We start from the raw sequence: 13,213 nt of genomic DNA on the forward strand, positions 1-13,213 counted from the left end.
GACTGCTAGCGTCCCTAGTCTAGGCATGCCATAATATCGGCAAGTTCACTACGTCTCGTAGCCTGCGTTGCAAGCTTGTAGATAGATTTGGTGTAGAGAGAAGGGGGACAAATGTAAAGCCCTGGAGGACAGCGGTCAAGGACGTACAGTAAAGAGTTTCCAAGGGAAAATATTTTTTCTCTCCGTTTTATGTTGGAGTGATGAGCTGCCGAGTAGTGGCACCCAGCAGTTATGGCCTTTTCATTAGCTGAAAAGCAGATGGTGGTTAGTAAAAACAGAGAGATGTGTTCGGGTGAGTTGCTCACCCGTGTGACATCATGTTGAAGTTTTCCCAACCACCTTATCACCTAAAACTGGAGTATGAATTGGCATTTACAGTAGGTTCCTAGTAGGTGAACCATTCTATACTGTGATCTGTGCTGGACTTGAACGGCCAGCCTCTGGTTCCCGAGCTAAGTCCAATCAGACTGAGTTACTGTAGCCATACATAAATATAATTACTCAATACATTGAATAAAATACGCACGCGCACAAACACTACAATTCACACTGACATTTTAAAACTGGTCACAATTATCCACAGCTGTTAAATATATTTCCTCTACAGCTGCATTGTGACTATTTGATCACCGTTGGCTTTGTGCATTCATACGTGGTGAAGTGGACCAGAGGTGTTGCGATTGTTGTGTGTTTTGTAAACACGTTTAATGTGAATAATAATTGGGTGTTATCGTTTCATGTTTAATTTGTTTCCTGCCTCCTGCCAGAGCCTATTTTATGATTGCAAGATGTTATGAACAGACCCAAAGTTACGATGAACATGTAATGATTTGTCTTTATTCTCTCGCCAGGCGTCTGAGTCAGAGACCTAGCACTGATGAGCTGGAGCAGAGGAATATTCTGAAACGTGAGTTGCAGTGAATTGAGTTTGAATATTCTTAACCCATTCTGACCGGGCACCCATTTTGGTGTTAGCATCATGTTATGCTTTAGCTATTGAAAAATAGCAGATCTACAAGCTCGTATCGCGCCACCGAGTGGCGCGATACAAGCTTGTAGGTCTGCTATTTTTGAAAAATCGAAGAGCGACTGACATTTTTAGAATCTGATCTCAGGTCAGAATGGGTTCATCAGACCAGTGTGTGTCCGGCGGAAACCTTCGTATGAATCTGATCTCAGGTCAGAATGGGTTAAACTCACATCTCCATGGCTTTCAGTCGTAGCCTCAATGCTACCTTTACATTTGACAATGTTCTTGACAGCGAGAAGGTTTTTCCTTTTGTTTCTTTTCAGCAATATAACAAATGTTGAAATATAAGGCAAGGCAAGGTAAAATAGCACTGTTATAATTTGTCTTTTTCTGGTCTGGGCCTTATCAGATCATTTCAAGATACATTTAGGCTTTGAGCGTAACACATTTTGTTTACTTTGATTTTGTTCACTTTCACTTTACTGCCACCAATCTAGGTTTCAAAATCGACTCTGACCTAAAGATGGACAAACAAATAAATGAAGTAGTAAGAAAGAGCTTCTTCCAGCTTAGGAGGCTATCTAAGGTTAAGTCTTGTCTATCCCGCTCTGTGTTTGAAACTGTAATTCATGCTTTCATGACTTCCCTCCTTGACTACTGTAATGCCCTGTATATTGGAGTAAACCAGGTTTCCATATCTCGATTACAGCTAGTCCAGAATGCAGCTGCTAGGTTACTTACAGGCACACGTAAGCGAGACCACATCAGCCCTGTACTAGCCTCCCTCCACTGGCTTCCTGTGCGATACAGGATTGACTTCAAAGTATTGCTCTTTGTCTTTAAGTGTCTAAATGGTTTGGCACCCATTTATTTATCCGAACTGCTGAAACCCTATGCTCCGACACGGACACTCAGGTCCTCTGACCAGCTTCTCCTGGTGGTTCCTAAAACCAAGCTGAAGCTCAGAGGTTATCGAGCTTTTGCAGTGGCAGCTCCCAAGCTCTGGAATGAGCTGCCTCTGCACACAAGACAAGCCCCCACCCTCCAGGTGTTTAAGTCACGCCTCAAGACTCACCTTTATTCCTTGGCTTTTCCAAGCACAGTATGAGATGTTCGATGTTTAACGTGACACTGTGCATGTTGTTTGTGGTTGTTTTGTGGTTTTTAAATGAAGTTGTTTTTTTAATGTTGAAGTTGTTTTTTAATGTTTTACTGTAAAGCACTTTGGTACAACATTGTTGTTTTAAAATGTGCTATATAAATAAAGATGGTATGGTATGGTGTTGTTTGACACGCACAAAGCATAAAATGACCTTCATGGTCCACTGTATATATGATTTCGGGTGTTACAGTACAGTACAGTACAGTACAGTACAGTACAGTACAGTACAGTACAGTACAGTACAGTACAGTACAGTACAGTACAGTACAGGGTCCCCTACACAGTAACTCTGTCATTTCTCAACCGTTTCGGACGCGGGGCGGCTCGCCGGAACCGGGCTGGCACCCTGGGCGCGTTCCTGTGGGCCTGGAACTTCCGGGGACCCCCGGCCCCCGGGGACCCCCACACGGAGTTGCACCACTCACTTCACACGGGTGTGATTTTGAGTTCTGTTTGTGCGCAGATGTCCCAGGAGGAACTGCAATTTACTCTGCTGGATCAATTTCATGATCAATTGTGAAACTGAATCAATTTGATTTGATTTGGACATGTTACACTATGAACACTCTGCTGCTGGAGGATTTCTTTAGCTACTTTTTCTATTTTGGGGAACGGTGGTGTTGTTGCTCCAGGCGCTTTTTAAATGGGCTTCGCTTTGATATAATAATATGGCTTCATTCGGTTTGGTATTGGAAACATCTATTTTCCACAAGGCCTGACTGAACCCATTTTGAGATTGACCAATAATGCAATATTTGTTGGCTTCATGCGTTTCAAGTAAAATAGCAACCAACCTCTTAGATCTTAGACACGGCATTTGGCCTGCAGTAAGCCAAATATTATGGACTACTCAGTAGTCACTACTGGATGGTAACACATTTAAAGTACAGACATCCACTGTAATAATCGCAGACCATTACCGAACAATATGACTAAGACTGTGGCCACAAAGACAATGTAGCATCAATTATTTATGACAAAGCAGTAAGATGTGTTAAAGGATTGGTTACCATAAACTAGGACAAAACACATACACAGACAACTAAAAGAAAAGTGCACACAGTCGTTCTTGTGGGAAAGCGGACTTAGTTGATTGGTAATTCTGTTATGAAACCCAGATGGCTTACTGGTAAACCTCTGATGGGACTACTACAGGGTCAAAGTTCAACCATCATCCCAGGGTCCCTGGCCTATACATGCACACAACCACGTAGATGCACATGTGAAAACACAAGAAGAACATGGAAAAATGGAAAGAATGTAAAATTAATTTGTGTTTCTTAAATGTTAATCTCTGGTCATAAGCAACCTGAAATGCTTTTGTTTACATATTTTACATATATATTAGCAATTATAATAGGTGTGAACCTTGGGATGTTGACTGACCCTGTTGCTTGTCTATCTACAGACAAGAATGAAACGGAGGTGAAGGAGGCCTTTCAAGAGATTAAAAGGAGACTTTCCAGAAAGGTACACACACACACACACACACACACACACACACACACACACACACACACACACACACACACACACACACACACACACACACACACACACACACACACACAACACACACACACACACACACACACACACACACACACACACACACACACACACACACACACACAGACAGACAGAGAGTCTATATTTAGCTTACATTATGGACCCTGTTCATTGTCTGTTGTGACTCATGCAAGCAGGGGGGAAAAACGAACAGATTACGCTGAATTACCACCATCTAGTGGCCAGAGATGGAATTGTACAACTAGTTGTCAGTGATGACAGAAAAACAAAAACATGATTCAAACATTGCAAATGAATTATATTGCTCTATTTCCACCCTACCACAACCAAACCCCACCTTCTATCAGTGACAATCTCTCTGTCTCTCCATAGCTAAGTGTGAGGCCTACAGTCGCAGATCTGGTGGCTCGGAGGATCTTGTGTTTCAACGAGTACGTTGAGGTGACCGATGCCAAGGATTACGACCGGCGGGCAGACAAACCCTGGACACGGCTCACCCCAGCTGACAAGGTACCCCCAACTGGCCACTTTATTTCATTTTAGATGTCCTTGCATCTTAAAACTAATTCAACCTTACCCAAAATGACAATGCAATGGTTCCAAAGGATTACTCAGGAACTAATGGAGAGAAGCGTTTATTTTCCACTATTAAACGTTATTAAGCTATATCAATATTATATAGAGGAAACTAAAATGCAGAAAGAATGTGAAAACACTAAACAGCTGCTAATTACTTTTAACTTCACAAGCCTCTTCAAGACAGGGAGGGAACATTGTGTTCATGTTGCTCATGCTGCCCCCTGCTGCACAGGGAGGGAACATTGTGTTTATGCTGCCCCCTGCTGCACAGGGAGGGAACATTGTGTTTATGCTGCCCCCTGCTGGCTGCACAGGGAGGGAACATGTTGCTCATGCTGCCCCCTGCTGCACAGGGAGGGAACATTGTGTTCATGTTGCTCATGCTGCCCCCTGCTGCACAGGGAGGGAACATTGTGTTTATGCTGCCCCCTGCTGCACAGGGAGGGAACATTGTGTTTATGCTGCCCCCTGCTGCACAGGGAGGGAACATTGTGTTTATGCTGCCCCCTGCTGCACAGGGAGGGAACATTGTGTTTATGCTGCCCCCTGCTGCACAGGGAGGGAACATTGTGTTAATGCTGCCCCCTGCTGCACAGGGAGGGAACATTGTGTTTATGCTGCCCCCTGCTGCACAGGGAGGGAACATTGTGTTCATGTTGCTCATGCTGCCCCCTGCTGCACAGGGAGGGAACATTGTGTTCATGCTGCCCCCTGCTGCACAGGGAGGGAAGTACATAGAACACAATGTACCACTGAACATGTGCAGAAAACTGACATCCTCACTGATTCTTTCCGTGTCTGTGGTCTGTGTTTTTGAGTGGTGAAACCACTCCTATAGACAGCTACTGTATGTGTGTCCCTGGGTCTGTCCCTGGCTGGCTGGGTCTGTCCGAGCACGGAAATAGCTTTTGATTGGTTCTATGAACTGTACTGTATGATTTGGGGTGTTGCAGTACAGTACTGTGACCTACAGTACAGTAGAGGGACTGTACGCGTTCCTCTGGGTCTGGAACTCCCGGTGACCCCCCGGGGACCCCCACAACGGAGTTGCACCACTCACTTCTTTTTACCATTACCATTTTTACCATTGTGCCATGCCAACTTCCCAAAATAAATGTTGCATTATTCACTGGTCAAATTTTATTTATGACATTTAAAGGGCTGTATTTTGCATGTCTTAAGTACCAGGTCTTATTACCTAACTTGAGTAAACTAAAGACCTGGAGGCGTGATCAATGCCATTTGGCTTTTCTGAGTGGCCAAAGAGCATTGATCACGCCTCCAGGTCTTTAGTTTACTCAAGTTAGGTAATAAGACCTGGTACTTAAGACACGCAAAATACAGCCCTTAGGCATTACATTAATCATGTAAGAGAAATAAGTTGGGCAGCTGCAGGATTGATATTAAGTCAAAAGAATGCCATCAGATGCTAAATACAAAAAAAAGAAAAAGATGAACCCTCCTAAGTGCAGGTATGTTGCCATCTGTGAACAATACCAGTGGCGTCAATACCAGTGTACGGTTTATTTGCCTCTTTTTTGTCCTATTTTTACCAACATTCATCAAGAATACACAGCAAGCAATGAACGTCACTCCCAGATAATGCTCATTCACAGTTCAACCTTTGCAATGTATTTCCAATTCAACAGAGCACAATAGCAACAGTGGTACCAGCACAGCAGCTGAACCTCCCACAATTGCGGCAAACCAACGCGCTGTTACGCACACAATACAAGCCACACAACCATCAACAATAGTCCCCAATGGACAAGCCTAAAAGCAGACATAGCCACTTGCCCAAATGTGCCCAAAATGTGCTGACCTCATATTTGTCATGATGTCTATGGCCGTTTTTAGCCCAAGGAGTGTATTTTGTGCAAAATGAATGCTTGGAATGGATTCAGAATCACGAAAACCCCCTAGTTTGACGTCACATGCTACTTAAAGCAAAAGGAAAGTTTGACATTTTTGCCTGCCATAGGATGTTAATGGTAGGGTCACAAGAAATCCCTATACAAATAATTGCCCAATACTTTCAGCCGGTCAGCAAGTAGATTCATGAATGTATGTATATAGACAATATTTTAGGCCAATAAAAAAGACTATATACGAAATTTCCCACCCGTCGGGTGCCGGACTACTAGGGGACATGGGGAGAACATGCCTTTTCGCCATCCCCGCCCCGGGTATGGGCACTGATGACGCGGAGGATAGAGCATGCCCACAGCGTCCCCAGAGGGAATCGAACCCAGGACCTTCTAGCTGTGAGGCAACAGCACTACCGACTGTGCCGTGCCACCGTACATTTATTTTTCACCCTGGAGCCAAGGTATGGCAGCTTGGGTTTAAGGTTTTGTTAAGGTCAGCTAGGTAGGGCATGTAGGTACGAACACTGTAAAATGTTGCGGGTTAAGGTTAGGAACTGATTACAGACTATGGAAGATGCTTACAGATTGTGTGTGTGTGTGTGTGTGTGTGTGTGTGTGTGTGTGTGTGTGTGTGTGTGTGTGTGTGTGTGTGCCCCCAGGCTGCTATCCGCAAAGAGCTGAATGAGTTTAAGAGTCGAGAGATGGACGTTCACGAGGAGAGCAAACATTACACCAGGTAATCACAACAATCCATCTAACTGGTAAATACATACACTTACACAGTATGCAATGAGCGTCTAAATTGCGCTTTGTTAACTAATTGTGCAACAGTTAATCAAACTAATTCAAAATATTTTTTATATAAATTACAAAAGTAGCTGAAATAGCAGATCTGTGTCATAGGCCATTTTATGTGACATCATTATGAAGTATGAAAGAGTGCACAGTTAATCTGACAAAATCTGAAACAAGCTCCCAAAACGACTTCAAGTCTTAGGAATTAATTATTGGGCGAGTACACACGCAGTGCTACAAGTTAAAATGCCGAAGCGGTCAGTCTGCTAACCGTGCGCGGATAGGACTGATCTATGGCTGTGTATTTGGAATACATGAAATGTATATCACAGACTTTCTAGCGCTAACAAGTTAAGTCCATTGATTGGCATGCATACTTTCTCAATAGACCGGGACGTCTATTTGCATATCGTTTTTTAATTAATAAAACATGTTTTAAATATTTCATGGGCCCAGGCCGTAGCGTAACGGTCTGGGCACCGGACTGGTGATCCAGTCGCGGTGTGCCGCGGGTTCGACTCCCGAACCCGACACGGCCTTTACCGCATGTCATCCCCCCATCTCTCTCCCGTTTCCTGTCAGCCTACTATCTGTCCCTTAAAAAATCAATAAAAGGCGTAAGCCGCAAAAAAAATATCTTAAAAAATATATATATATTTCATGTAATCATCGAGCCATACCATTGATCGCTCGTTTAGCACAAAGAAAGTAAAAATGTAATGCACTTGTCCGGAAAGATGTATTACTTGTCCCGGACAAGCCTTAATGTCAAGCCCTGGATATGTTAACATGAAACATTTGTGTCCGTGTTTACAGGTTCCACCGGCCCTAAGCATGCTCAGTCCAACAGGATTTCAGGCCAATAAATTCCAAAGGCCTTGGCCTTGGCCTTGGCCTTTCTCCAGCCATCAACACCCCCAGTGCCCCATTTCAGTTGACTTTTCTTTGGGATTCCACAGCCACTGACGATATGTCTATCAGGCCACGGTTGCAGGTTGGACCTAGGATGTCAATGGATACTAGCCACAATATACACATGCACCTGTCTATGGTCTGAGCTGTATAGGACTCTGGTTTGGACCAGTTATTTATTTTTGAAACCTCCTGGGCTTAAGTTAATGTTCCGGTTCACTAGGCTTCTTTTATTTTTATTTAATTTTCTTTGGTTTTTTTACCCCAAGATCTCCATTCACACGAAGTGAGGAAATGGAGAGGAAATGACTTAATCGTCAGTCTGGGTTGTGGATCGGCCCCAAATACTCACAGAGATCACATGCTGTACTAGTGCAGCCTACAAGTAAAATGTGCATGCACAACAACGTGTTGTACTGTAACTGTGCTGCACAGGGGCTTGTGGATATCAGCTGCCAATCCTGTGGCCAAATATGGACATCCTCTCAGAACAGGAAACTATGTTGATTGGATTGATATGTGCTGATGTCAGAGAGAGAGAGAGAGAGAGAGAGAGAGAGAGAGAGAGAGAGAGAGTGTTATGTTGAAATGTGCCTATGCTGTCATTGCTGTGTGTGTAATGTGATGACATCTTTTAAAGTGGACTGCCACTAGAGGGTGCAATGTCATAATTTAGGAATGTAAACTCTGGGAAGTGTTTACTGCCAATGCCAATGGATCTGCTTAACACAATGTTTAGAATAACGATGCCAGACATTTAGAGCCATTTAGAGCCTAGACACATACCATGGATCTACTCAAACTATAGGCTTACATACTGTGGTATGTTTAAATTTTTCCATTTCAGGCACTCGGCTGTACCAATATTTATTAAAGCACCTTTTGAAACAGGTTTAAAGGTGCCATACAGTGAAGATTACATTAAAAACGTTAAAACTGCACAGAAGGCAAACACATAATTATTACAAAAGAATTGCTTACAAAACAAGTGAGTTTTAAACAGCTTCTTAAAACTATCCACTGCACTGACTTAGCATTTTTATAACTAAAGGAATACAGTTCCTTGGGAGCGACAACTGCAAAGGCCCCTTAGTTTAAAGGTTTTATGACATTCATTTTCATTTATTTTTATTTTTTATTTTAGGTTTTATGACCTCAATTACACCCAAAAAACCTGAACTTTGAACATTCAGTGGATTTTCTGTGGTCTGAAGTTTTCTTTGGGGTTTGGAAGGCCTTTGAGCTACAATGAAAACAGGCAACACAGTGAAAACAGTGACATCTGCTGGCAAATCCCATTGACATATGGGATTTGCAGTAAGTGATGTCACTTACTGCCGGCAAATCAGAGCACCTGTTTGAGCCAGAAAACCCCAGATCACAGAAAGTCTACTGAATGTTAAAAGTTTATGTTTTTTGGGTGCAATTGAGATTAGATAAAAATAAATAAAAATAAGAACAATTCCAAAACCTTTTTTTTAATGTCACAATCCCTTTAAACTAGATTTTGGTATAGACAAAAGATAGTACAAACAGAATGACCTAATCTTAAGTCATAGACGAAGACTCTTTCCTGTGATTCATAATGATTTGAAATGCCAAAAGTGGCTCCTGGTATTTATCTCTCAGTGGCATGTGCCTATGTTTCCTATCAGCTTTAAATGAAAGTGACAGGCTTCATTCTTCAACATCCAACCCTCGATAACATTAACCCATTTTGACCTGAGATCAGATTCTAAAAAAGTCTTCTACATCCTGACAGTTTTCTGAAAAAGCTATGTTTTTATATCTGTGGTTCTTCGATTTTTCAAAAATAGCAGACCTATACAAGCTCGTAGCGCGCCACTCGGTGGCGCTCTATGAGCTTGTAGATCTGCTGTTTTTCAATAGCTAAAGCATAACAATTCTAACACCAAAATGGGTTAAACAGTACTGCATCTCAATTTGATTAGATTTGTTAAATCTGTGCGGTAATAAGAGAAAGGAGATGATATAAATATCAGGCTGTTGTGAGGGAAGTTGCCATTTCCATAAACATTCCCTTTGTGGTGACCCTGCGTTCACACACTAACCCACCGATCAAATATGTGCCTCTTGTTGCGCAGCCCTCTGCCATGTTATGTAAAGGGAGATTCATTACACAGCTTGCCTCCGGGTGTCAGTCATCCACATAACATTTCAAAGTTTGTTTTCTCGCACATGTGATGCCAACATGGCGGTTTCTCTTCTCACAGTCGATGCAAACTTGTTAATCTCATGTGATCTAATTATCTTGCAGTCACTTTGGAGGTTGTAACACTGCACGGTCTGTTTCTCTTGCTTGTCTGTGCCAATTAGCATACAGCAGGCAGCCATGACTCCTCTGTTTCTGTGCCATTTGTCTGTTCCACACCACCTATATTTTCTCAGTCTACAGTATTCTTGTGCAAGTCTCACAATTATAAAGAAAATTTCGAGAAGGAAAAATAAATTATGTGAGTAGCCTACACAATAAACTCTGGTTACATCTTCAAAGTGTGAACATCCTAAACCCTCCTGCAGTGGTAGGCCTATAGGGACAATGCGGTAGTTTCAAGACTTTTGGATCAAATCCGGGTGCCCAGGGCACAATGCAGTGTGCAAAGAAGGCCACAGATTTATGATGGTGCCTACATACAGTAGCTTCGGAATGTACAGGTTGTGTGACAGAGATTTGAATCTGGGAAGCAATCAATATGTGTCAGACAGCTGCCGGATCGAGAGCGTTTGCTGGAAATGTATCTCTCTCTCTCTCTCCCTTTCCATCTATCTCCCGCAGCACGACTTGGAGAAAGTGTGCAAAACATCTAAAAAATTGCTTTAAAGGTGTAATGTAGAATTGCATTTTTATTTTGTAGGATATAATATTTGGGCTTAGTGAACCTTGATTAGAAGGAAGACATTACAAGGGTATAAAACTACCTTGCCACCTGTGGTTCTAACAACCCACCTTCTTAGAAATTGTGATTTATAAGGGGGGGCTCTGTCCTCTTTTTAATGTTCGGAGATTGTAACACAAGGTGTACAATATCGGAAGAGAAGCAACAGTATTCAGTCAAGTTAATATGTATCTTGTTATATAGTATATTGACTATTTTGTACAGAATGTCTATTGAGCATGTGCATACGTTGAAATCAAGTTTACTGCCAAGATACGTTAATGCTCCTATGTGAATGTTTTAAGCTATGATTTTAGCTCTTTGATGTTTCTACATTATTAGATTTTTGTTGTAATTATTGTCCCCATATGATGTGTTGTAGGGATCATATCAAGCAGGCCTATAAAATAAATGTGTAGATCTATTGCTATTGACCATAGCCTACCGATGAAACTGGCTTCCCCAAAAAAAACACTTGAATCAGCCACAGATTTCACATTTTGTTGATGGTAATAAATCCATTCAGTCTTCAATGAAACAAATGTAGCCTATATTATATTGGATACCATGAATAGAACATTGTCAACTGATGTCACACTGGAACTTGACTTTTATTTTCACTAGGACCCAATGTATTAAGACAATATATTCCTCCTTTGAAGTTGTCGTTTGCCCTTTGTAATTGTAATTGTAATAACGTCTCACAAATTGCTATCAGGTTCTTACCCACTGGTGTAGAAGAAGTGAAGTGGGACCACCCAATAAGAGAACATTTTTGTTAGATTTAGTGCAGAATTCACAACTGTCTACTCTCTACACATTGTGAACTTATTCTAGATTTTGAATAAGCAGAATATAAGCATTTAAATCAGCTGTATTCACTACTCAGTCAGTATTACTCAAACCAGGGGCACACATTTTTAAATATCCTCCTTTTATCCATAAGATCCATTTGGATTCTTTAGTCTCTAAATCTTGTCATCTACTTTGGAACCCGTCAGAATGAGTGAGAGTCAATTAGCTTAATGTTTTATAAAACAGCCATCCAAGTATTTTTCACTGCTTTTCGGTTTATCAATCAATGGTTTAAATCAATTCCAGCCACTCTTGACACTTGATTCCTCAACTGCAAGCATTATTGTCAATCACTGTCCCATATCATGTATACCAGTGGTGCAGTAGCCTACATAGTAAGTGTTGTAAATGTTGACATGAAACATCCATGGTTTCTACTACTAGTAAATTCCCAGGCCTCTCCCCAAGCCCCATATACTCCACTTATCCCAACATATTTATAATACAGGTGTTAAAATGTAAAAAATTTCACATTCTGCGATGAATGCCAATATCTCTGCTGTCGGGAAGAAATCACTTAACTTAACAAATTGTTCATTTTCCAGGAAATTAAAACAGTTTCCGTGCCGGGAATGGTTTAATCCAGGTTACGGTCGCTGCGATATACGACATACCCGCCTTTTGTTTTATGTGTTTAATCCGCTGTATTGTAATAAATAAAAAGAAAATCCGTCTTAAGCGTGTAAAACAGTCAAACTGTTAATATAATTTTTTCAGGAAATGAAGAAAATCATATATTTTGAAAACAAGCAATACTGCCTCAACGAAGTTGGTGTTATATTGTATATATTGGTGTATATATTGTCAATTACTTCCATGAGAGGGAGCGAGGTGGTGGAGTTAGCTGCTTTAGCAGATAGTTTGAGGGTCCAATGGAGTTAAGAGGTTTTGTCCCAAGCGCTTTTTACAACTTTTCATTGGTTCAGTATTTTCAAAACACACAGATGTAAAGGGTGTTCAATAGCACTGAACACAAGAATGGAGTTAGGAGGTATCCTCTCAACAGCAACGATATATTATTGGTCTATTGTTGGTATATTTTGAAACATACATCTGAAATATACAGTTATTATACATCCTTTTTGTTTTGTTTTTGAGTGGTGCAACCACTCCTATAGACTGCTTTGTGGGTTCCTGGCTGGCTGGCTGGCTGGCTGGCGCACACACACACACACACACACACACACACACACACACACACACACACACACACACACACACACACACACACACACACACACACACACACACACACACACACACACACACACACACACACACACACACACACACACACACACACACACACACACACACACACACACACACACACACACACACACACAGGTGTGACGTATGCAGTCACAGTACAGTAGGCCTACAGTATGGAAGCCCTGTGGACCTCCACACGGTAACGGTCATGTCTCAACCATTTCGGACACGGCCCGGCTTGCCGGAACCGGCCTGGCCTCCTGGGCGCGTTCCTGGGGGTCTGGATGTTCCAGGGACTCCCACGTGGTAACCCTGTCATCACGACCATTTCAGACGCAGGCCGGCTCTCCGGAACCGGGCCAGCACCCTGGGCGCGTTCCTGTGGGTCTGAAAGGAAAGGCCGACCCCCGTGGACGGCAGCTCGCATGCGCGA

The 13,213-nt window shown here is 42.2% G+C and overlaps 1 protein-coding gene across 3 annotated transcripts in view; it reads left to right on the forward strand.

Moving 5' to 3' along the window:
* The window catches only part of phactr2 (phosphatase and actin regulator 2), a gene marked incomplete at its 5' end in the record, with an annotated part of 48,010 nt that extends 36,244 nt beyond the window's left edge, over positions 1-11,766 (forward strand). For all 3 annotated transcript variants that reach the window (XM_083775402.1, XM_083775404.1, XM_083775403.1), the window contains 5 exons: positions 852-907; positions 3,541-3,602; positions 4,035-4,172; positions 6,769-6,845; positions 7,721-11,766. In XM_083775402.1, the coding sequence (XP_083631528.1) occupies positions 852-907; positions 3,541-3,602; positions 4,035-4,172; positions 6,769-6,845; positions 7,721-7,736 (349 nt within the window). In that variant the 3' untranslated portion in view covers positions 7,737-11,766. The remainder of the gene's footprint in view (positions 1-851; positions 908-3,540; positions 3,603-4,034; positions 4,173-6,768; positions 6,846-7,720) is intronic.
* Positions 11,767-13,213: the final 1,447 nt, after the last annotated feature.

Source organism: Protomyctophum parallelum (genome assembly GCF_964188405.1).
Source record: "Protomyctophum parallelum genome assembly, chromosome: 10".
In the NCBI taxonomy this organism is placed as follows: domain Eukaryota; kingdom Metazoa; phylum Chordata; class Actinopteri; order Myctophiformes; family Myctophidae; genus Protomyctophum; species Protomyctophum parallelum.